A 26,197-nucleotide genomic window follows, 5' to 3' on the forward strand; every position below is an offset into this window, starting at 1 on the left:
GTGGCACTGCATGAGCTTTGCAAGTCTCCTAGATAAGGCTTGGCTGCTCATCCACAGCTACCTCTAGAGAGCCTGGCTTCCTAGACACTGATTATACCTCACTAATAGGGGATACCTTGACCTGGTACAGGGTGCTAACATCATAGGTGCTCACCACACACCAGGCCAGCTTCCAACAACACTCATCTGAACGTTTTCACCTTTAAATGCACAATATTTAAATTCACAAATATGGATAGGTGTGAGTGAATAGGTTGATTTACTAGAGTCTTAGTGCATTTCATTGTACACTTGGACCTAGTTACAAAAGGCAAAGCAAAAATGCAACCGAATCTGCACTACAGGTATGCACTATTGTACTTGCTTAGACAACAAGCTTGTCTTGCAAAAGTCATTAACGGTCAACACTTACATTCTGAAAATCAACACGTAATGTTCGAATGAAATAGTCTGGTCTGGCGTCTTCAGTCTCCTACATGGAAAAGAACGGCAAAACAAATTACATATACATCTGGTGGATTGTAGCTTGCCTCTTCAATACCCTGGTTAGTTACATACACACAGATAAGGATGGTACATTAATCGGGGATATCTTCAAAATATACTTCCTCAATATAGATTAACCACAAGCAGCCATTTCAACAAAATAATAAGATCATAATACCATGGACACCTTCACTGGGTACCCACTTCAACTTAATGGTTAGTTTACTAAACATGAAAAACTCCATGAGGGCATTCTGAAGTGCTTTCAGTCTCCCATCTACAAAGTTGCATTTGGCAATCCATATATTTTAAGTACTGTCTGGAGTGGCAGTCAAGTTAAACTTTGAGGGGTGAGAACAAAGTGTCCGGCCTGTATCCAAGAGCTACAACGCCATTTAAGCTACTGAAAAAAACGATAAGGGAAAACACTTTCGACTACTGAACAATATGTCATTAATTGAGCACAGATAAAAGACTGGACTAGAAACACAGGAGCAGATCATGTCTTCCTAGTAATGTACACATCTGGTTGCTAAATTACATCCTCTCAAGCCATCCAGCCACAAGAAAAATAATAAGTATAGTTTTAATACTTACGCATGAGACCTTAAATGGCCCAAAAGTTAAAGGTTCATCCTTGTATGGCGGACAGTAACGCTCGCATTTTTTCTGGAACAACAAAATCATTGTCATTAGAATTTTATTTATAAAAAAAAAATAAAAAAAAAACACACACCCTCTTTCTATAAATCTTGGGAAAAGGGGGCTTTGTTACTTGCCTCTACTGCTTCTACTGTTATATATTAGCTATTTATGCAACTTATGGTATATTTAGATTTGTATAAATGTAAAGCAAACAAAGAAAAAGTAGGTTTCTAGAATTGCAAGTGAGAGCTAAAATCATAGCCTCCATAGAGCATCTACCTTGAATATTGCAGGGCATGGCCTTTAATAAATCTGATCAGTTGGTTATCTAGTTTCAAGTTTCACAATTCAGAAATAACCCTTAAAAGCTAATAAAATGATTCCCTTCGCCTACTTCCGCCTCTGATCACCCAAGTCTACCAGATGCAAGTTGATGACAACCCCACACAGAAACACTTGAAGCCTGAAAGAAACAAGCCTACACCAAAAGCGTTACCAAACTGTTATCGCATGTTGGTCTGGTATGTGTCAAAGTTATACCGCCCAGAAAACCAACTTATGTATCATAATGAATTGCAACTAATTAGAAACATATGTTATCTTTAAGTGACAAAAAGAATACAAACGTAATCAATGTCATACATGTTAAACTGATGGATAATAAAATATCACTTGGTGTGATTTCACAAAAATCTGAGGAAAATAACTAAATCTAACAGATATGAAAAACTGAATTTGAGTGGTTACTGACTCAAAGTTATCAACCCAATTACTTTACACAATTTACTTCCTTTGTTAGCACAAATTGAGCCTCGTGCCTTACAGTCATGCCCCTGTAGCACAGATAAAATACTTCTTCATACAGAACACTATTTTTTTATGTGAAGCAGTGTTCACTGCTGATGAACACCCCAATTAGTTGTTCGAGCACGTTGCTTCAGGCTTTTCTAAAAAACAATCATTCTTCAAAAGGCATACGTTTTTTAAAAATGTTTGTTTTGGTTCATGACATACCCTTCCCATTTCAAATTCACGACACGCCATAACAATGATCTGTAAAAGAAAACAAATGCATAAATTTAATACTCTTAGTAAACAAAATCCCGCCAGGAAATTGCTGACACATATATATGTGTGCACACACGCAACTCCACTATCATGAGCAAAGTTTTGCAACTGGTTACATAATATTTTTAGCAAACTACATGAACTCAATACACCATGCACTACAGCTGGTACAAGGACAGATCATTCATATAGTAACAAGAGGTAGATGAAGCAACTGGATGCGAAACACTGATAAAGCTACAACAAGCACTGGCAAAGCCAATAGGTCTAGTTAATCTGAGAGCACCTGTCTTTGGCAATGTATTGTATTGTATTGTACTGAAATAGTATTAATAACGTTTAACACCCTGACGAGGAGCTTCTAAGTGCTTTTCGGCTGGTAACACGCTACTCCGGAACCCAAGAGGAATTAGTGGTGGATTAGTATAGGGAAATAAGAGTACAGTTTTAGTATTATTATGAGTTAATTTGAGCAGAGGATATGTGCGTTTGTTAGTTGCATTGACTAGAGTACTGGAGGGATGGAGGAGGGAAGAATCTATAAGTGTTAATTGGGAGTTTATAGTAATAGAATGAGGCTTGGGATGAGTAACGGAGAGATGGAGGAGGGAAGAGTCTGTACAAAGGGTTAGGGAGATCATAGTAGCAGGAGGGATTTTGGATGAGTCAAAGGTGAGATAAATGAGGGAGAATTTGGTAGGGCTGTTTGGGAGATAATGGTAGTAAACCAAGGTTTGGGTAAGCTAGATGTGGAAGAGGAGGTAAGAGCTTAGGCAGGGTTATTTTGGAGATGAAAGTAGTAGAATGGGTTTGGGATGAGTCAGAGTGGGGATGGAGGATAGATTGATAGAGACATGACATGGTGATAGGTAGACAAAGTAAAGCTTACAAGACAGTACATTTATATTATTTGTGTTTATAATTGTATTTATATGTACTATGTTTAAAAAAAAAGTGTATTTTTCTTTAATGTATTCATTATTTTCTTTTTTGACTTTATAATTTTAATTGTATTTTAAGATTTTATTTTTTTATTTTGATCAATTGTTTTCTAGTACAGTAGAACTAGAATGATAGATATGTAAGTATATAGTAAGGGAATATATGTTCAAGGAATAAAATAATGGGTATATTATGAGAAGAAAACTAGTATTGTATAAACACAGACTTTCAAGATTTTTAATCACACACACACATATATACACACATTCATATACATATTTAATCATGAGTAAATATACATTAAACAGGTTTAAAGGGTATGTGTGTAGTTTATTGTTATGACATAGTAGCGATACATATTTCCTAAAGAACTATACATATCTAGAATATACACATAAGCAGAGTAAAAATATTTATAAACACAGGCATATGCAGTCCCCATTGCTGTTTGAATATGGTGGTTATGAAGGAAAGAGCCAACTCTTGAGTAGTCTTCTGAAGACAAGATAGTTATCTGTGGATCTTATATTTGTGGGTAATGAATTACATAGTTTGGCTGCTTGGCTGCTTAGACGGAGAAGGATGTACCACCTATAGTGTTTTTCTTGTATGGTGGTGTTCTAAGGAGGGTGCCAATCTTGAGCGAGGTTTCTTTGTATTTGGTTATTTTGTTTCTGATAAAAAACCGGTCCTGTTCCATGTACAGCTTTGCGAGTGATAGAAAGCAGCTTGAAGGAGGATCTTCTGGCAATAGGTAATCAGTGTAGTGCTCTCAAGGCAGGAGATATGTGGGCTTGTGGCTTTACATGTAACAGTAGCCTGGCAGCGGAGTTCTGAATACGTTGTAGTTTTTTCATAATAGATAGAGATGATCCATGGTAGAGGCCATTGGCATAATCCAGTTTGGATAATACAAAAGAGATAGTCGCATGCACCTTGTGTGGAAATCCAAGGTGAGGGGAAATGCGTTGCAGAGCCTTCAAGGTGATAAAGCTTGTTTGTGCTAATTTGTCCACTTGGACATTCATTGTTATCTTGATGTCCTTGGTAATTCCAAAGTTTTTAACTTCCTCGTATAATTGAAGAGGTGGTCTGAGATCATCATGCCAGGCTCACAGCGGGTCATCATTTTTCCAGTCACCACATAGGAGGATTTCCGTTTTGGAGGCATTTAGTTTGAGATGGCTCCAAGTCATCCACTGATCAATTGCTCTGAGGCAACTGAAGATTTGTGAGTTTTCAATGTCTTTGGGGCATTCCAATTTAAGTAGTATTTGTGTATCATGCATAGTTGTAGCATGTGAGTTGAAAATCATTGATCAGTTCTGGTAATATCATCATGTAGATGTTGAAAAGCAAAGGTGAGATGATTGATCCTTGTGGGACTCCTGCTTTTGAGAGGTATGGTTTGGACGAGAAGGGGGTAGAATAGATAATATTAGTTCTGTTTTGAAGGTAGGATGTAATACAGTTGAGATCAGTCCCTTCTATGCCGGGTTTATGGAGTCTTTGAATTAAGGTGTCATGGTCAGCCGTATCAAAGGCAGCCGAGAGGTCCAAGAGAAGTAGTGCAGCAACTCCATTGTGGTCGATTGCATTTTTAAGATCATCCCAGATTGCTATGAGTCCCGATTCCGTGCCTCTTCCTGGGCGGAATCCAGCTTGGTAGTCAAAGTATGGAGTTGTCTTCAATGAATTGAGACATCTGGGTGAATGCTGCTCTTTCTATCAGTTTGCCCAGGAAAGGTCCATTTGTGATTTGTCTGTAAGTTGTTGGGGTCCTGCGGGTCTAGGTTTGTTTTCTTTAATAACGGACGTATGTATGCCTTTTTCAGGTCTTCAGGAAAAGTTCCTGTAGTTAAAGATTTGTTGATGATTCTTTTACAGGTGTGGCAGCAGCAGTACATAAAAGAATGTTCGTGAAGATGTGTGGTGGACAAGGGTCAGAAGGGTGACCGGAAGGCCTGCTTGCTTTGACCAGATCCATAAGTTCACTTTGTTTGAAGGAATGCAGAGGCTGGGTTTGCTTACGCTTGGAGGGGATTGTTGGAGATGGGTTAGTGCCAATGGTTTACCTTTGTTTTAAATAGGAATCCAATAGGTCTGCTTTGGTTGTGCAATGATTTGCCAGTTTGTATGTGAATTCTTGAGTAATAGGATGAGTTTCTTCCGTGCAGGTAGGTTTACGCAGTTAGGTGAGAATTTTATAAACTTCTTTATTTGCAGATTTAGCATTTTGAATTCTGTCTGAATAGTAACTTTTTTTTAAAGCTTTTTTGATTATTGATTTGTATATTCTGTACGTTGCGTAGGTGACATTTGTCTTGAATGCTGTTTGTTTTGAGCCAGGTTTGTTACAGCCTTCTGATTTGTTTTTTTTAAGCTTTTTTTTTAGTTCTGTTTCTCTCCAACATGCTTGTTTTCTTTTGCCCTGTTTTGTTGTACTTAGGATATTGAAAGCTTCTTCTAGCCACTCAACATTTTTTAACAGAATTTATTGTGTCTAGAACTGTGTTGGCTGTTAGTTGTATTTCTAAGAATTCAAACTGTTTGTTTCATGGTCAATAGGTGGATGTATGTAAGGAGGTCTTGGGTGTGTTGATGTGTGGTGTTCTATGCTGGAAAGCTACCAAATGGTGGTCTAACCATGTGACTGGTGTGATCCTTTGAAAGGTAAATAGTTCTGGATGTGCAAAATTGACATCTAGTATGTGTCAAGCGATGTATGTGGGACTGAGTATGATCTGATGTAGGCTCAGTGTGACAAGGCCAGTTAAAATAGTTTGAAACTGTGTCTAGAAACATGTCTGGGAATGTTGAATTGCTAGGTGGTGGCCTGTAAAGGAGGAAAATTGGTGTAGGGTTACATCTGGTAATGATGGCCTTGTTTGGAAAGGTCATCCATTTTGCAGAGATGTATTTTTTGCTTGAATACATCAGCTAGTGCACCTCCTCTTTTGCCTGGATTGTTTTGCGTGATGGTTTGATAGCCAGAAGGAGCGGCTTCAAGCAACACTGGAGCCATGTCATCTCCCAACCACGATTCAGTTATGAAGAGTACGTCAGGTTGCATGTCAGTGAGTAGATGTGGTGCTTGTTTTTGGAGCCTGATAGAGCATTTATAGGAGGCAGTTTAGAGATTGTATTTTGGTGGTGATGTGACTTTGTTGTGTAGAAGAGTGAGCAGTATACTTTGAACTTGTAGCATGTTTATCATTAGTGCTTTAACTGTACAAGGGTCACAATAGTGTTTGCCTATATCGTTACTCATCCAGTAGGCTTAGAAGGCATTTTGTTGGGTCTGTGTGTGTCAGCGGTGGAGAAGGTAGTTGAGTGAGATGGTGAGTTGTGTTGTATATGTAGAGTAGCCTTTTGGTGTAACAGACATGAGGGATGCGTAGTTGTGAAGATTGGCATGATGTTGATTTTGTTTGTCTCTCGCTAGGGTGGAAGGAGTATGGGCTGGGGTGGTGGTAAAGCATGTGGGTCATTATCCAAGGCTCTAAATTGTGCAGTGGATGAGAGGAGGGTGAATGAGAACAGATGAGTTGGTGTATTTGTTTTCTGTTGGTGGTGAAGATAGAAAATGTGGGATTCGAATGTTTGTTATTTGTGTAGTCTTAACGGAGGGAGTGGGTATGTTACTAACTTGTGACGTAAAGTATGATCAAAGTGTTTGTGATTTTGATGTGATGGTGTGTTTTGTTTTGGTGCAGTATAGTGAGAGGAGATACTGATGTAGCGGTTTTGTGAGAAGGATTTGTTGTACAGGGGTGGTGATGTGTTTTGGAGAAGAGTATGTGATGTGTAAGATGGGATGGTCAAAAGTTAAGAGTGTGTGCTAGATTTGATCATCACTGGAAGAGGTAACTTGTGGTGGACTGGATTGTAAGGATTGTTTGGTTGAGTGTATTTAGTAAAAAGCGGATGAGAGTGTTGACGGATGGTATGATAGTATAGGTTTTGTTGTGATAAAACGGGGTCCGGTGGGAGGAAGTAGAAGATTAGCGTTGGTGTTTTGTATGAACAGGAAGGATGTGTCTGGATACATTCAAGTTTTGTATAATGTGGCTTTGTGTTGTGTTGGTGATGTGCGGATTTGTTAGTGGTATGGGACAGAGTTGTATTTTGTGTGAGAATGAAGGTGCCATAATGTTGTAGTTGGGGGTAGAAAGGTTTAAGTGGGGTTTGTGGCTTTTTTTTTAGTGGTTGTTGAGACACTGAAATCTGTATGAGTCCTGTTTGTGGTAGGTGAGAATGCTTTTGCTGATATTGTGTCTGGATGTTTGCTGATGTGGAAGGCTTAAGGTGGCAGCTGGCAAAAGAATAATTGGGCAGCATCTCTTGCCCTAGGCCCGACCCAAACAAGCAACTGCCCTCGTCCCCTCCATACTTAGCTTTGACGCCCGGGCTGAGACGCCCTGAACCCTAGGCTTAAATAGCCCTATTGGCCAATGGAACCCTGGCCCTAACGCTAACCAATCAGCACCCTAAGCCCTAGAGCCAATGGGAGACCTGGCCATACTAACCAATCACAGCCTTAGCCCTATTAGCAAATCAAAACCCAAACCCTAAGCCCCAAGTCCAATAGGAAGCCTAGCCCTAACAGCCAATCAGAACTCAAACCCCAACCAGAGCACAAGATGCAACAACCAGTAAGAACTAGACTAAGGGGTTAGAGGCCTTAAGCACAGGCTGCTGGCTCCTTCGGTAAAGACAGGCTCAATCCTTACTTTCCAGCGTCCTGATTCACCTCTTCAAGTAAGGCCCAATTCTGAAGCCACTAAAATACTGCTTTTTGTGCACTTAAAATAATCACATTTTCAAGGCAAAAACGAGTTCTACATACACTTTCCAAAGGCAGTTAAACCATAAAGCCATAAATGGCATTTTGATGGCACTAAAGGACTTTTCATGCTCTGACTTCACAGCACAACTGTCACAAGTCAATTATGTGAGAATCACCAGGAGAGGGGCTTATGCCCTGCCCACATGTAGGTAAGCCATATTGTTCAGAAAAGTATAGCATACTAAAGAAAAATATATCCACTAACCCACTAACATCCTGGGCACTTAAGTGCTAACAGTGTCACCACAAAAAACAAACAACCCACATAGAGCTTTAGTTAACTACAAACCCAGCCACAGAGGCCACAAAATAAAACTGAAGGCAAGATAATACTAAAATGTGAATCAAAACAACTAAGTTAAACATAACATGCGTTTTGCTCCTTGTAATTCAGTGTTTCGCACCAGTAGCCTAAAGCATGCAAACAAACTGGCAAAGCCAATGAAGGTGTAGAGTGTAGTAGGTTCAAGGTTGTTTAACAGTAGTGATTAGTAATTCTGGTTATTTGGAGGCAGCAGAAGCTGGAAATAGTTACAAGAACAAATGTTAAAGAATCCATTTATACAAGTTTCTAGAATCTGTATAAAGGTAATTCACAAAAATTGGTTTATGAACACTAATACATAAATGAATTACTTACGGCAACTTCATATTCCCAGATCATTCTCCAGAAATCTATTACTGTATTTGCTAGTGGCCCCTGGGTAGCAATATAAGTTTTCGGTCCAAGTACTCCCTAGAATTACATAGATTCAGACATAAGAAAATTATGTATTATTAACATTTTCCAAAACATACAAATTATATACCATAATTTGTTTTAATAAGCATAATTTATGGTGAATATAACCGTATATTCATAATAAACATGAAGTTGTACTATCAAGCAAGAGAATGCTGGTGTGCGTAAAGAGTGAAAAAGTAGAATTGTGATGTCTATTTAAACAAATATTTTTCACCTCAGGTTTTGGGTCAAGCCTAATGGGTGTGAAATACATTGTGGGCTTACCAAGAAAAAACAGTGGGCTTGGAGACCACCTATTGCTTGCTATTGGTTGTTTTTCCTGGCACTCAATTGCCTGCTTCTTATTCATGTTCCAGCCTGTCAATCTTGTGTATGGCCCTCTCATGTAGTACAGCATCTTTACCTAACTCTTGACTGGCTGGCTTCGATACTTCTACTGTGTGCTTTTCAAGCACTACTGTTTTCTCTTGGATGACTCCACCTTCAGAGCTGTGCCCCACACTTAAAAGTGGAATTTTGGGTGCATCAAATGTGGTATGATAATCTTATTTAACAGAACATGTTCCTGAAATATAACTTTTTGTCCTTCCTTTGTGTTTTTAATCTTTTCTTATCATACCATAGGAGTAACCCGAAAATCCTAAATAAAGGCATGAATGACAGTTTGTGCAATTAAGATTAAAAGCTAACCAATGGCATAGTGCCACACTGTCCTTACTTGTTGGAGTTCATAACTCAATAGGGCGATACCACGGTAGCTTGTGACTTAAGTTCTTACTTTGGTGCGTTATGTGAGATATCACTTCTACAAAGTAGGTCCTGAAGAAACCTTCCGCCTCTCTTGCAAAATATGACTTTCATGCTAGCCAAAATATTAGCAGAAACTCAAACTGAATTGCCATTAATCCAGGAAAAAGATACTCCTATTTTATGCCCATATTTCATCATGCAAAAAATGTATAGGACCTGAAAATGCGGAGGAAAATTAGGATCCACCAAACGGGAGGCAAAACAATTGCTTATCCTATCAACTTACATACGTTTGTGTGGTGTTTTGTACATTAAAATTGGTTAGGCTTTGAATACTGCAGATGTTGATTGCTAGGTTAGAATGATGAGTTAGAACCCAGCTCGGATGGCAGTTGTGCTTCGCTGTAGCTGACTGGGGTTTCCGTTGTTCCTGTAACTTGTATTAATGATATGGTATCCTTCAAACACCATGTGAATTTCATTTACATACCACTTAACATTGGCCACGAGCGACCCAAGTTTGATGAGCCTACACTACCTGTATTCAGATTTCGTGAGGAAAACCCAATGCAGAGAAAGAATCTCACCACCTAACAGTCCGAGACAATCTTCCGACTTTCAAGACTATTAGGTGATATTGTTCCGATTGTGCGCAAGGCATGTGTACAGTGTGAGCTAAGGAGAAGTATAAAGACTTGCCTGATGTTTTTTTTGCTTCCACTTTTAACTTTCAAGTCTCAGCGCAACAAAATTAACGAGCCAAACTGAAACTCCATGCATGCTGCGGCTCATGCTGCATCCTCGAGCTATCCAAAGCGCAGCACTCTCCATGCTCATATTACAAGGCCTATGACAGTTTTTTGCAATATTTGTGGAATTTAATCTTTAATGCACGGTGATAGGCTCACCTTGTTGACAAGTGCCTCCTAAGTACCAACTTGTCAAATCTATATCTAAACTTTCAGTGATGGCCACACCTTAAAAACAAGTGCCTACTAAATGCCGATCACTGGTCTGAGAAACTGTAGTAAACTCACAGTGATAGGCACACCTTAATATTTGGCACCGGTTCCCAAAAGCAACGTGTTTGGAACACTATATTATAATTATTACAAATTCTCCAAAAGTATACTTTAAAACAGTGATAGGCACACCTTAAAAGTGTTTTTCTTTTGGCCTATCAAATACTGAAATAACTTTCTGGAGCATCACAAATGTTGATATGCATATGTATGTAAAACTAGTTTATGTTAGTAGTTGTTTGTCATATTTATGAAGTGTTTTCTTATACGATGAAGTGAATTTGTTACATATTATCGAACAACTGAGAGTTTGTATGATGCAAAATGTTACAGCGCATCCATTTTTTTTTTTTTAGTTCCCCTGGAGATCCTCCCACACAGTGGCCCAAATGGAAGAACATATTTAGTCATTATGCTAAAGTATGTGGTACCTCTGTAAGTGCAGAGAGGAAAATGTCATTGTTAATGCACTGTCTAGGTTCCAAAGGGCAAGAATTATTATTATATATATATATTTTTTTAACATCTCCCTGATTTACCTGACAATGATGCAGTGAATTAGAATGAGTATGAAATGCTCTTGAAGAAACTTGACTTACATTATCTTCCTAAAGTTAGCACAGTATTAGAGCATTATCACTTTGAGAGGAGGATGCAGCATTAGGCTGAATATGTAGAACAATATATTACTGAATTACACAGGCTAGCTGCTACCTGTGGTTTTGGTGCATCCTGTGAAGGAGGACTGAGGGATCAGTTTAAGTTGGGTTGCACCACTGATAAAGCAAGAGAATATGTGGCAAAAAGACAATCCCTTGATACAAAAGATGCTAACAACGGCTCACACACTTGAAGATTCTAAGGCTTGTGTTGACAATATTCCCAAATAAGCAAACCTTACAAAGCAGAGCAGTACAGCTAAATTGGTACAAGATAGATCAAAATCTGAAAAACCACCTACAAGAATAAAAAGCACAAATAGTCCCAAATCTTTTCAAGGTAAATGTTTCCGCTGTGGTAACTCAGAACATACGGCCAACAACAAAGATTGCCCATGATGGAAAATGGTTTGTAAAAAAATTTGGTTGTAGGGGACATTTTGCAAAATGTTGTAGAACTACTAAAGTCTTCAAGAAAGTAAGGGAAATACACTGACTGCAATGATGACAAAGTCATAGAAGAGGTTGATCGTTTAAAAGTGAAAGGACAATACTCAGGTGGTTCGATAGAAACTGTGCGCGTCAATGATGAACCAGTAAAAAGTCTCTGACACTGGAGCCAAGATAACTTTGACTCTATAATCAAAAACTTAAGGTATGGGGAAGTTATTAAGGCCACACATCAGACCCAAGGGTTATGGAGGAGAACCCATGGAGTTAAATGGATATTTTTGGGGAACCAATGAATTGAAGGGCAAAATAATTGCAGGAAAAATATATGTTTCATTAAAAAATTATTCCCCGATTAGATGGTCTCATCAATGCAAATTCTATGTATATTTAGATACCACTGAAAATTACCTAGTAAGCATTAGGGAGGACATCTCAGAAATCAGATGCAGGATAATGAAGGAATTCCCGGTCTTTGCACAACGGTTAGGATTTCTCGAACAATATAAATTTTATTACAACTTAAGTCAACTGTTTACCCTAACCTAGCAAAAGTGAGTGGTTGGCTCCAGCAGCTATGGCTAGTAAAGCCAACGGTGAAGCTAGACTTTGTATAGAATTCAGAGAACTCAACAAAGCTGTAGTAGTTGACCATTATCCTCTTCCTAAAATCAGTGAAATGTTATGTTCACTCAATAGTGGCAAACACTTTTCCTCACTCGGTCTAACTTCAGAGTACTATCAAGTAAAATTATATCCATCATCTCAAGATCTTACACCCTTTGGTACCTTTAAGTTTTGGAGGATGCCTTTTGGATTAATTTCAGCAGCCTCAGTCTTTCAAAGGAAAATGTAAAAGATACTGCAGGGTGTCAAAGGTCTGAAAATCTGTCAGGACCATATCTTGGTTTTTGGGTCTAATTTGAAGGAGCATAACAACAGTGTTAGAAAAGTAGCCGTCTAACATTAAAAGCAGATAAATGTAAATTGAATAGTAATCAGATTGAATATCTAGGACATACAGGCGGTCATTACGAGTCTGCGGTCTCTTGACCGCCAGACGCCACATTATGACCACGGTGGTCGTGCCGCAGTCAGACCGCCAGCACTGACAGGATTAGCCATCCCAGCAGTCTGGCGGTCGTGGAGAGCCTAATCTTTGTACCACAATTTGCAGAAAAAACTGCATGCATGAGAAACCTACTAAAGAAAGGAAAATAACTTATTTGGTGTAAAGGATTTGATCGTGAATTTGAAAATATCAAACATCTTGAAGAGGTATCCAAGCCCAGGAAGTTTTAAACCTAATGATGAGACGTATGTATTGACTAATGCAAGCTCTAACGGTCTGGGAGCTGTTCTTATGCAAACATCTAAAGCACAGAATAGAACTATATTATTAATTTCAAGAGGATTGAGAGGAGCTGAATTTAATTATTCAGTAACTGAGAAGGAAACTCTGGGATTTTTTTGGGTTGTGAGAAAATTCAGAAAGTTCCTTTTGGGGAGGTAGATTTGGGATCAAAACGGATCACAATCCACTCAAGGAGGCTTTTTCTAAGAAAGGTGTGGATTTTGTGTCCCATATAATTTGCAAGTGGGTGGTTGCTCTCCAAGATTTTGAACTGGCATATGTGCCTGGAGCTAATAATCCTATTGTGGATTGATTTTCAAGGATGGGTGACAGAGGAACTGTTAGAACAAAACCATAAGGATTTTTTAGTAGGGAGGATAGTGAGGAAGAAGTGAATGAGTGCCTGATTACTGACGGAATCATTATGGTGGAATAGTGAAGAAAATAATTATTGGAAGATGCCACAGTATAGAAAAGAGTAAGGATGACTGTGGAGGCTTGGTGTGATAAAAATGAATGCACAGAAAATATGAAAGGATACTACTAGCAGGTCAAAGACGAGTTGAATGTGGTAAATAATGTATTAATGAGAGGTAGTAAACTTGTATCTCTGCATATCTTAAGAAAGAGAATAGCACTAAGCTTGCATGCTAGTCACATGGGCACAGAGAAAGCTAAGAAAACAGTCTGCAAAGGTTATTGACGGCCAGACATGGTTGTGATGATAAAGAGAAGTTAAAAATTATGTAGAATGTGTGCAGAGTGACAAAGTGTTCTCTCAAGACCATGGGCTGTGTCCTGCACTTTAACAATCATCAGGTCCTTGGGTGGGCATTGCAGTGAACATTTTGGGTCCTGAAAAATTGACCACAATGGTTAGAAGTCATGGTATGCACAGACATGTTCTCTCGTTGGCCAGAGATTAAGTTTGTAAACTCAGCTGAATCTAGAGTGGTGATCACTTTTTTTTTTTTTTTAAGAAGAAGAATTGTTTGAAAGAGAATCATTCCCCTCAACGTTTATTTATTTCAAAGAACGGAGTGCAATTCACATCAGTTTCTAAGAGCAAGGGAAATAAAGCATAAAAAGGCTGCTCTCTTATCATCCTAAGTGTAATGGAGTAGTGGAACGCTTTACAAAATTATTGAAGGAGCGTTTGGAGCAAGCTATAAATAGTGGGGTTGATTGGGAGTGTGAACCAACTTTCCCCACACTTGTCTACTGGTGTCACGCCATATCAATTGTTCAAAGGCAGACTGCCCAATAATGAGGTGATACCTATATGGGTGAATGAGAGCAGAATGATGGTAGATGACCAAAGAGGAAAGGTGGAAGGGATGGCGAGAAAGAGAAAAGGAAAAAATAAGGAGGAGAAGTTTGCATGATGCAAGAAAGGCAGTAAAGGAAACTACCATGAATGTTGGTGACTGGGCCAAGATAAAAACACCATTGAGAAGTGGCAACCTGTCCAAATTTAGTAAAACCATTGAAGGTGAATAAATCATTCAAAAATGCATTGAAAACGAGTGTTCACAAAATATGGAATTTGAATAGAGTGGCAAAATATTACCCTACTTATCCTAATTCAAAAGAAGCTGTGTTGGATAAAACACAAATGAGTGAAAGTTCTGGACTGAGCCTTCAACAAACAAGAAAAGTACCTTTACGACTGAAAGACTATATTTGAAACTTCAGATTTGTGTTTAACTTGTTTCATTATTAATTTATGTTTTCTTATTTATTGGTTGCATATTATTGGGAGGGAAGTGGTGTGGTGTTCTGCACATTAAAACTGGTTAGGCTTACAATGTTGTGGATGTTGCTAGGTTACAATGCTGAGTTAGAACCCAGCTCAGATGATAGTTGTGCCTTGCTGCAGCTGGCTGGGATTTCAGTTCTTCAGTTCTTCCTGTAACTTATATTAACGATATGATAGCCTTCAAACACAGTATGGATTTCATCTATATAACACTTAATAGTTTGCTCTTAACACAAAGGGGCAATATGATACACGAATGACAATCTTAAGTTTGGTTTGTGGTGGAGAAACATCAGCATTGAGTCAGGCCAAGAAGGTGCTGGTAAAAGATCTTGCCCAAATGTGACCAGGTGTGGTTAAAGGTGGAGAGACTGAGTACATTTGTGATAGATTAGTGAGTACAGAACATAAAGCGCCAATCGCAAGGAGGGGGTGGATGGTTATTTGAGGGGGAAGCATGACACGAGGGAAAGCACAAGAAAACAAATGCACTCTCCTGGAGTGCTGGAAGGCTACAAAAGGATGGTAAAGGGGTTATGTTCCAGGGGAGGAACAAACTCAAGAAAAGTAAAGAAAGACAGTGAATAAGAAGCAAGCAAATGAGGGTGACAATCAAGCCAAACAATGGTCAATCCTTGGTGGGTTTTTGGTACATCAACATGAGGTTACGTTGGCTAGAGCCACAGGACAAAAAGGTGTCCACTATCCCGTAGATGCAAGAAGTGTAGGGGACGTACAAATCCTCCCCTCCTGCCCGCAAGATTTCCAAGTAGGGAAATAACAGGAAGGACAAGAAAGGGGCGACAATGAGGATGTGAAAACAAATCTCCTGAGCACCTCCACAATTAGAAGGCTCACTAGTGCTTAGCAGTCTCATCAGCTCTCTACAGTGCTACCTATAAAGGCCATGAGTTTGATATTCTCACCTGCCCTTAGTACTTGTGACAAATAAGCAGGTCACACAATGAGGCAGACCACAACCTTGAAGTATTATGTGCCATTGAGGACAAACAAAGAGGAAGCAGCTGCGTGTAGCCTTCCCCGGACAAGTAACAGAACCTCCAGACGTCACCCACTGGCTAGTAGGCACAGGCTCTAGGTAGCCCTGTGCCCCAGCTCACAGTTCAGTCAAGTTACCCATGTCCATGTGTTATGAACTAACGAGCTGTAGATTTTTTAACTATGGGACTTGTACTCTTGTTTATTACAAATATAAAACAAAAACTACAAGTCCCAAAATGTAAAGAGAAAAACCTTGACAGGAAGTACTAAAATAGCAAAAACTTTGCCCAATGTTAATGTTAAAATTATGAAGTAATAGAATACCAAAATGTGGCACCATGTGATGCATAATTTGCCTTTTATTGCTGTGCCACAAAGAAATTATATGGCGGGAGACCAAATTATGTGGCAGGGTAGGCTAAATTATGCAGCATTAAACTAGTCAACCTTGCCACATAATGTGGTCCTCACCGCCACATAATTCTAGTGCCCGTGGTCGATAACTGCATGTAAATCTAATGCAGACACATTAAGTGAATTTATTGTTCATTTTATGAGCTACAAACATATGGGGGTCCTGCAGATGGTTTCCACGGCTACACAACAGGATATTTTAGATAACCTAGGAGTATATTTGCTGAGTTTACTTCCCTGGATCAAGGGCAATATAGTGACAAGTAGATTCTTGGACCAGACACTGATATTGGCAATGTGACAAATTTCTATGACTTGGAAGGATCCTGGGAGCCCAGGAATCAGGAGTGGTGGGTAGAATTTTAAAAAATGGGACAAATGTGAGAAATTAAATCTGAAAGAGAAGGTGGGCGACGAGGTATACATTGGAGGTTGCTAAAGTCTGGAGTTATGAAAAGGACTTAATGTTCCAGACTCCAAAGGAAGTTATGCTCCAAAAGTAATTGACCCGATGATGAAACTTGTCACACACTCTGGGTGAGGTTTTGGAGTCACCATTCTTGTACTGAGTTGTACAATAGAAACCATACTGCAGTTTAAAAAAAAGATACTTAAGGCCTTAGCTTGTTTGTGTTTGAGCCACGTAGGAGCACTACTATTTTTTTGTTGTTGCATTCAGGGAGGCTTTTTGTATGGGTCTTTAAAGTTTTCCTCTCATTGATTCACCCCCACAATGATAACAGCTCATCGAAATCACCCAGAAGAACAAGTTACTTACCTTTGGTAACGCTGTTTCTGGTGGATACACTAGCTACCTGTGGATTCCTCACCTAAAGAATTTTCCCCACGACGGAAATTTTCTTCTACCTCTGCACGTCGACGATGACGTCACAATCCACGCGACGCCATATGACGTCATCCAGGCAACAAGAAGCCCTCGTCGACGTGCAGACATCAGTTATTATCATTTTGTATGCGCTTTTGAGTCGAACAGGTGAGCACTGACATCACAGAAGTGATACAAGTACATCAATTAAACTTATATACCAACTTTTATTCCAATAATATGAAACGAAACTAATGGAAACAACATCACGAATTATGCATATAAATATATATACATAACCACACGTTTCCTTTGAAATATACACATATATAAAGAAATATATATACATCACATTATCATATACATATATACAATATACAGGTGCTCACCCAAGGATTTCGTGGTAAGACCAGTCAGGCAACGGGGAGGCGGGTGGGACCGTGAGGAATACACAGGTAGCTAGTGTATCCACCAGAAAAGGCGTTACCGAAGGTAAGTAACTTGTTCTTCTGATGGATACAACTACCTGTGGATTTCTCACCTAAAGAACAGAGTCCCAAAGCAGTACCACCTCAGGAGGCGGGTGCCTGAATGGTCAAACCAAGAAATCCTGCAGCACTGAGCAGGCAAAATGGCCATCCCTCCTGACCTCATAGTCCAAACAACAATGTTTGACAAAAGTATGGAGGGATGCCCAAGTTGCCGCTTTGCAGATGTCAACCACAGGAACACCCTTAGCCAAGGCCGACTAAGCAGTATTAGCCCTGGTGGAATGGGCTCGGAGCCCTACAGGAGGTTCTTTCTTTGCTAAAGATTAACAAAGCTTGATGCAGAGAATGACCCACCTAGACAGCATTCTCTTGTGGACAGCTCTGCCTCTCCTCTTCTCCACGTAACCCACGAAGAGCTGATCGTCTTGCCTGAACTCCCTCGTCCTGTCGACAAAGACAGGATCCAACTGGTGAAGCCTCTCTTCCTCCTTGGATGGATGAGAGTAATAGACTGTCCCAAATGAAAGGGTGTAACAACCTTTGGGAGGAAAGCCGCCTTGGTCCTTAACACCACTTTGTCCCTGAAAAAGGAAATATATGGGGACTCTACACTAAGAGCCTGGAGCTCACTCACTCTTCTAGGAGATGTTATGGCCACTAGAAAAACAGTCTTCAAAACTAAAAATCTTAAGGAACAAGAGTGCATCGGCTCAAACGGCGATCCCATAAGAAAGGTCAATACTAAATTAAGATCCCACTGTGGCATAACAAACGGAGTGGGCGGAAACCTATTAGTGAGACCCTTAATGAACCTCAATACAATTGGTGACTTAAACAAGGAGGGCTGGTCTGGAAGGCACAGAAAAGCCGACAGCGCTGATAAATAACCCTTAATTGTGGCAACTGCACAACCCTTCTGTGCCAAGGATAAAGCAAATAACAATACATCAGACAAATGGGCCTTCAAGGGATCAATTTGGTTCTCTCCACACCAACTGACAAATCTGGCCCACCTGCTTGCATAGATCGATTTGGAGGAGTGTCGCCTGGCCGATAAAATAACTTCCACCACCGCCGGCAGGAGAGAAAAGGAACTCAGATTGCCCTGTTCAATCTCCAGGCATGAAGGTGCAGGCTCTGCAGGTGGAGGTGTAGAACCTGCCCCTGCGACTGCAAGAGGAGGTCTGCCCTGTACGGGAGACGGAGCGGAGGGCACAGTGAGAGTTGGAGAAGGTCCGAGTACCATACCCTTCTTGGCCAATCCGGAGCTATTAAGATGACTTGTGCCCGGTCTCGGCGGATCTTCCTCAAAACCCGAGGAATCAAGGGTATGGGGGGGGCTAACGCGTAAAGCAACTGACCCTTCCAGGACATCTGAAACGCGTCCCCCAAAGCTCCTTGCACCGGATACTGGAGGCTGCAAAACGACGGGCAGTGCACATTCTCCCGAGTGGCAAACAGATCTATTTGTGGATATCCCTACCTCTGGTAGACGTAAAGGGACAGATCTGGATGAAGTCGCCACTCGTGATCGGTCGAGATGAGCCGACTGAGACTGTCCGCACGCACGTTCAGAACTCCGGCCAAATGCTTTGCTACCAAGCAAATCCTGTGGTCCTGAAGCCAGGACAAGAGCCGAAGAGCTTCTTTGCAGAGAAGATACGACCCCACTCCTCCCTGCTTGTTTATATATTACATCGCGGTAGTATTGTCCGTCAAGACCTGAACCGACTGACCGCGAAGGGAAGGGAAGAAGGCCTTGAAAGCCAGACGTATCGCCCGCAATTCCAACAGATTGATGTGAAACTTCTGTTCCACTGGAGACCAACAACCTTTGATCTCCAGGTCCCCCAGATGAGCTCCCCACCCTAGAGTGGAAGCATCTGTTACAACTGTGGCCACTGGTGGAGGTAGCGAGAACGGCCTTCCTGGCGACAGGTTGCCGACCGCAGCCCACCATCGAAGATCCGCTGCAGCGTCTCTGGAGTCCTCGAGATCTCCTTTGTGTTGAAACCACTGCCTGCGAACGCACCACTGAAGAGCCCTCTTGTGCCAGCGTGCATGCGTGAGCAGCAGAATGCAAGAAGCGAACAGACCGAGCAGACGAAGGCCCTTGAGGACTGGAACGACCGCTCCATTTCTAAACATTGGAATCAATGCCTGAATGTCCTGCCACTGTGGCGGAGGAAAGGCCAGATTGAATGTTGTGTCCAGTACTGCCCTTATGAACAGGAGACGTTGAGAGGGCTCCAGGTGAGATTTGGGCACATTCACTGAAAAACCCAGGTCGAACAACAACTGAGTTGTCAACTGCAGGTGATGCCGCAAGAGCTCCGGAGACTTGGCTTTGATCAACCAATCGTCCAGATAAGGAAATACTGCTATTCCCTTTCTTCTGAGCTCCGCTGCCACCACAGCCATCACCTTCGTGAAGACCCGAGGTGCTGAAGTAAGACCAAACGGAAGGACCGCAAACTGATAGGGCTGCGACCCCACCACAAACCGGAGATACTTCCTGTGCGAACTGAGGATCGGAATATGGAAGTACGCATCCTGCAAGTCGACAGACACCATCCAATCTCCTTCGTTCAACGCCAAAAGAACCTGTGACGGGGTCAGCATTTTGAACTTTTCCTGCTTGAGGAACCAATTCAAAATCCTCAGGTCCAGGATTGGCCTCAACCGACCATCCTTTTTGGGGGATCAGGAAATACATTGAATAGCAGCCCTGACCCCTCTCCTGCTCTGGAACCAACTCCACTGCACCCTTTGACAAAAGGGATATCACCTCCTGTTGTAGTAACAGAAGATGGTCGTCCGAACAGAAGGATGGGCGGCGAGGGAAGGGAGGAGGAAACTCTGGAAAGGGAAGAGCATACCCTTTCCCCACAATGTCGATGACCCAGGAGTCTGATGTTATTGACTCCCACATGCGAAGAAAGTAAGTGAATCTCCCCCCTACAGGAGACGTGTGAGCAGGGAGTGATGGAGGACTAAGGCTGCTTTCCCTGCTGCACCCCTCCGGAGGAAGCGGCAGAGTGCTGCTGGGCGGCACCTCTAGTGCGTACTCTACCCCTGCCCCTGAAGGATCTGAAAGGAAGAGTTCCTGCAGATTGCTGTCCTGCCGCATGGAGCTTGCCACAAAAGGAAGCGCCACGACCAAAACCTCTAAACCTCCTAAATGATTTCAAAGCAGAGAATGTGGCTGCTTGCAGACCCAAGGATCTTGCCGTGGCTCTACTCTCATTAAATCGTTCTAAAGCAGAGTCAGCTTTTGATCCAAAAAGTTTGTTTCCATCAAATGGCAGGTCCAGGAGAGTAGTCTGAACATCAGGGGAGAACCCTGACGAACGCAGCCAGGCCTGCCGTCTCGTCGCTATGGACGTGCCCATAGCCCTGGCCACCGAGTCCGAGGTGTCCAGCCCAGATTGAATCACCTGGGTCACCGCCACCTGAGCGTCCGACAAAACGGTCAACACCTCCTGTGATAATCCCGGGTGGCCCTTAGCCTCATCCATAAGGGAATAACTGTAGCGACCTAAAATGCAAGTGGCATTAGTAGATTTTAAAGCCATGCTGCAGGAAGAGAAGGCCTTTTTAGCTGCCTGGTCCAATCTCTTAGACTCCCTGTCCGCTGGAGCCCCGGGAAACGAACCAGGAGCAGAATGGGAGGAGCACGACGCTTGGACAACCAAACTCTCCGGAGTTGGGTGCTTGGTCAAAAAGCCCAGATCACCTGGGGCCACACGATAGCGTCTCGCCACCGCCCTGTTCACGGCAGCCGAAGTCACTGGCTTCTTCCAAACTTCTTTAATAGGGTCCAAAAGAGCCTCATTGAAAGGAAGAAGGGGTTCCGCCACAGCTGATGCTGGATGCAGCACTTCGGTCAGGAGGTTTGTCTTCACCTCCGCAGCAGGAAGTGGAAGGTCCATAAAGTCTGCTGCTTTCCTCACTACAGCATGAAAAGAACCAGCCTCCTCCGTATACTTCCCTGGAGAAGCCAGGTCCCATTCCGGGGAAGTGTCTAGGCCGCTTGCAGTATCCAAGCATTGCAGGTCCCCTGAATGCTCCATGATTTCTCCTTCCTCCAAGTGCTGCCTCTCATATTCTTGTTCTTCCAGCAGCCTTAGAGCCAACCTCCTGGAGCAGAGTCTGGACTCGAGCCCCGGTGTCGATAAGGCGTCAGCCGACACCGAAGATCTGACGACGCCGACCCTCGGAGCCATCCGACGCGGGATCCTCCTGCGCCACAGGCAATTTCATGGTCGACTGGATCCGTGGTGAATCCAACGGCACCGGGATGGTGGACATCGGCGGTGTCACCGGTCTTCTGGGCGACGCCAAGGGCATCAGCGCCAAAGCGGTACTTCCAGAAGGAAGAAAGGGCATAAAGGGTGTCGGCTTGTAAGGAGCCGGAGCACCCAAGTCAAAGGCCAAAGGACCTGACGGACCCGCATGCCCTCCACCAGGCGCCATGGTGGCAAAAATATTAAACATTGCGTTCAGAAATGCTGCAGGGTCCGTGCCCGGCGCTGGGAAAGCCGGATAACCTTGAGGAACCAGCGCCGGCCGTGAAGCCGATGACGGCCCAGTCATCTCCTGCTCCGGAGAAGCCCTCGGCTCCTGATGCAGATCCACTTCATACACCGACGTCAGAGAAGCTGGAGTCGTTGGAGGTGGAGGCGTGACAGTCGGGCTGATCTCCCACGTCAGTCGGCGCCGAGCCGATGGCGACCTCTAACGGGAGCGTTCTCTGCTCGATCGGTGCCGTGAGCCATGTCGAGAATCCCGATGGCGCCGTTGAGTCTTCGAGGATCTTGAAGAAGACTCCCTACGGTGATGCTTCTCCTTCCTCTTCTTAGAGCGAGCAAGAAACAACTTAGCCTCCCGTTCTTTCAGGGCCTTAGGATTCACGTGTTGGCAAGAACCGCAAGACTCGACTTCATGGTCAGAACTAAGGCACCAAAAGCAATTATCATGTGGGTCCGTGACGGACATGCGACCTCCACACTGTTTACAAGGTTTAAAACCCGACTTCCTTGGTTGCGACATAGTTACACCGGAGTGGAACTGTAGCTCCCTGGTAGCCTCGAAGAAAAACCGTTACTCGAAGGCACGGAAAAAAGGGAACTGACGTCTGCACGTCGACGAGGGCTTCTTATTGCCTGGATGACGTCAAATGGCGTCGCGTGGAGTCAGGCAATTGTGACATCATCGTCGACGTGCAGAGCTAGAAGAAAATTTCCGTTGAGGGCTGACGCGTGAGGTAGTTGTATCCATCAGAAACCTTGCAGCGAAAATAACTACACTAAGGCCACAAACACTATCTGCTACACCAAAAATGCACACTATTCCAAAAACTAATACTGAAACTGACAATGGAAAGAATGATGTAAGACAAAGGGCAGGACGTTTCCAGCCTACCATCACTGCCCACTCAGGGAAAGTGACCAACCTCAAATTTTTTCAACAACAAAAGAGAAACAAAGTAAAGGTTGATATGTGTGACAATATCAACCTTACTAACTCACAAAACAATCTCTCTCATCCCTCCCAAGGGCTTTCCGCCATTACACTTTTTGCCTATCAACAACCTGTTTAAGAACTTCTGATCCCCAAAGCAACTTCCTACAGGGATAGAGTATTAATCTGTCCAGTATTACGTCTCTCCTGAATACAGCTACTCTCCCTAATTAAGCAATGTAGACACCTCCCTTAGCAATGGATCCTTCCAATCCACCCAAAGAATCATCCAGATTAATTCCCATATTAAAAAAACAACCAAACGACATGCAGCTTGGTAATCTTGCAAACTACAATACCATCAACTTCTTTTTATTTCTTAGAAAGTGTTTTAAAAATGCTGCATGCAGCCCAGCAACTTCAAAACCACATTAACGAAAACAAAATACTTCAAAGGCTAACAATTGGGCTTCCACTCCTGCAGCTGCACTGAGAATGCAACCCTGCATACCGTCAGCAATACTCTCCAAATGACAAAAGTGACACACATAAGCCTAGTTTTCCTCAATCTATCAGTGGCCTTACACACTGACAATCATTAAGTGCTAGTCATACTCTCCAAATGAATGGTTATATTTAACAGTCCTTAAATGTTTTGCCTCCTCCTTTTGAGACAGACAGTATCTCTATTGGGCTCCCCCAAATTCTCCCTGTCCATTTAAAAAACAGCCTCTCAGAACTCCTTCTTCGTTCATATGATACTTGCCCTTTACACAAACATGAAATCATCCTTCACCAGTATGCAGCTCACACAGTAAACTCAACTGTAAACAATCACCTAAAACCATGTCTACACACAATTCAAATAACTGATGTCCAACATCAACATAATCAGACTAAAATTGTTTTTTCCCTCATGATTGTATGGAGGGTGCAGACTAATGGATTATAAAGAGCATGCCGACTCTTCCTCCAGTCTCTTACAGTGAGAAATCTCTGGACTTTTACACAGATCGATGTTTCTACTAGAAAGACTAATGACAAAAAAGCCCACAGATCCCATTATCAAATCAGTCTCATCCAATATTAAAAAGGATTTCGAGCAAACGCTACTTCACACACAGTAGCGCATGCCCATATCCATGTCAACAGAGGCAATGCTCTTCCCACAGGCATTTCTTGGACTACTCTGCCACTCAAAGGCACCTTCCACACAGTTCCATGAAGGATTAAGGGAGAAAGTAAACACAAATACTTCATCACAGCTCGTACACCTGCACTGGCTCCTCCTCTCCGCTCACAGCAATTATAATTTATTGTACATCTACTACAGAGTAGGGCACATTGTGGCCACCAGAAAACAATTTCTTTGTCAAATCCGTACCAAACTAAGCCCCAAGTGATTCTAAAAACACCAAAAATAAAGTATCAGAACACAGGTTTTTTCTCCTCGTTCACCCGCTTCGCTGGAATAGCTAAGCCCCAACCTACGACTGACTTTCAGAAAATAAGTCAAGACTCAGTAATTGCTCCCATTCCCCACCCACTCCCACCACAGGGACCACATTTAATTTGCAAACAGCTACAGGTTCTGTGGATTAGAAAGGGCACTAATTATGCAATTTTTCTTTTGTGCAACTTAAATCCATTATGTCCCTGTTACATTAATCCAAATTCAGTCTGTACTTTATGTAAATGTCCACTGATGCTTATGTTATGGTATGAGTATCTATATAGCACTTGCTACGCTTGAAGAGAAGCTAAAGGTATTTGCAGACTAATACCACACCATTCTGTGGAAATGCAATGCTAGAGATTTAGTCATGCATGAGAGTTACAGTTAGGCTGTGTCATTTTTCCGCTATGCATCTCATGCAAATTTCCTTAGGTGGAGGTGTTTTGAATTGTATGGGATGCGCCGCCCAACTAGGAACTTTTTACTATAATGCACTGGCATTTGTATTGTGCTTTCTAGCCCTGAAAGGGTGTTGAAGGATGTGCAGATGGGTAACAAGCTACTCCACAGGATACATACAAAATTAGAGACATCTGTCATGCTAATTCAGTTCAAATGTTTCATGCTGTGTATCTGGGCTGCAACACGAACGGATACGGACAAGGAAAGACGTCAAAAGGCAAAATAAAGGAATGTCTTTGAAGTTATATAATCATTAAAAGAGGCTTGACCAATTAAAGAGGTTATATGCTGCCTGAATCGAAAATTACATAAGCGAGGAGACGTATTCCATGTACTACTAAGAATCACTTGTATAAAAAGACTCCTGTCAAAACATCTTAAGACTAATAGGTGTTTCCGGCTAGAAGAATTAGTCAGTCCTGAGGATGACCCACTAACGATTTATGTCTTGATACAGGGTCGAAACTTTGACTACATTATATGTGGATTACACGAGTGACTTAAGGACACCTGGAATAAAGGGGTCTCATTGAAGTTTGCTTTTTTCTTATATGTTTTTTAACCACATTTGTACATATTGTATATAACACTTTGGCACAAATTTCATTTTATAACTTTCACTGCGATGTTAATTTGGGAGCAACTATTTCTTAATGAAGTTTTTATAAGTAAAGAAATGTTTTCATTAGATTAAATAATAAAAGGTGATACAAATTAATTTGAGGCTATCATATATTTTTAAGATAGCAGGTTTTTATTATTTTCTGATGCCGCTGGAGTCTAGGCATATACTTCCCCTGAGTTGACTTAATTTGTGTTTACTATTTAAATTACCCAGGTCTAAGGGTTATATGGGTTTGCCTCATCTGGTATAATAAGTGTATCACACAGCTGTAACACAGTCTGGAAGTGGTTAACCATGTATGATGTCACTCCATCTGTTAAGGTAGGCTAATGAGAACGGTCATGCAATCCCTCATACCATGTGTCCTCAAAAGGTTATAAAATTTGTTAGGAAGACAGTCCTTTGAGTGATTGCACTTGCAGATGGATAATGATCATTAGCTGGGGGAGAGGGGATCATGGAAGAGTGTAGCAACTAAATAGCAACAGCTGTGGTACTAATGTATACTATATGCAGGTATACCAGACACTAGACAATCCCAGTCCCTAGTAGTACAGCTAAACCAGCGGGAAGTAGTATAATATGGAGTCAATACAGGAGCGACGGAATCCTAGCCTCTGGAGGCAACGTAAAGTCACCAGAAACACCATACGAAGTTAACACAGAACTACAATTGCATGGTGGTCATGTATTACCAACTGCTATGCACAGCAATCTACAGCACCTAGG

General features: G+C 41.9%; 1 protein-coding gene across 4 annotated transcripts in view; it reads right to left on the reverse strand.

Annotated features, from left to right (window-relative positions):
- Positions 1 to 26,197, reverse strand: part of PTPN12 (protein tyrosine phosphatase non-receptor type 12) — a 456,323-nt gene that overhangs the window by 274,680 nt on the left and 155,446 nt on the right. For all 4 annotated transcript variants that reach the window (XM_069229677.1, XM_069229676.1, XM_069229675.1 and 1 more), the window contains exons 4-7: positions 8,631 to 8,726; positions 2,146 to 2,184; positions 1,084 to 1,155; positions 413 to 472 (exon numbers count right to left, since the gene is read on the reverse strand). In XM_069229677.1, coding sequence (XP_069085778.1) covers positions 413 to 472; positions 1,084 to 1,155; positions 2,146 to 2,184; positions 8,631 to 8,726 — 267 coding nt within the window. The remainder of the gene's footprint in view (positions 1 to 412; positions 473 to 1,083; positions 1,156 to 2,145; positions 2,185 to 8,630; positions 8,727 to 26,197) is intronic.

The sequence above is a fragment of the Pleurodeles waltl genome, chromosome 4_1, assembly GCF_031143425.1.
Source record: "Pleurodeles waltl isolate 20211129_DDA chromosome 4_1, aPleWal1.hap1.20221129, whole genome shotgun sequence".
Lineage (NCBI taxonomy): Eukaryota > Metazoa > Chordata > Amphibia > Caudata > Salamandridae > Pleurodeles > Pleurodeles waltl.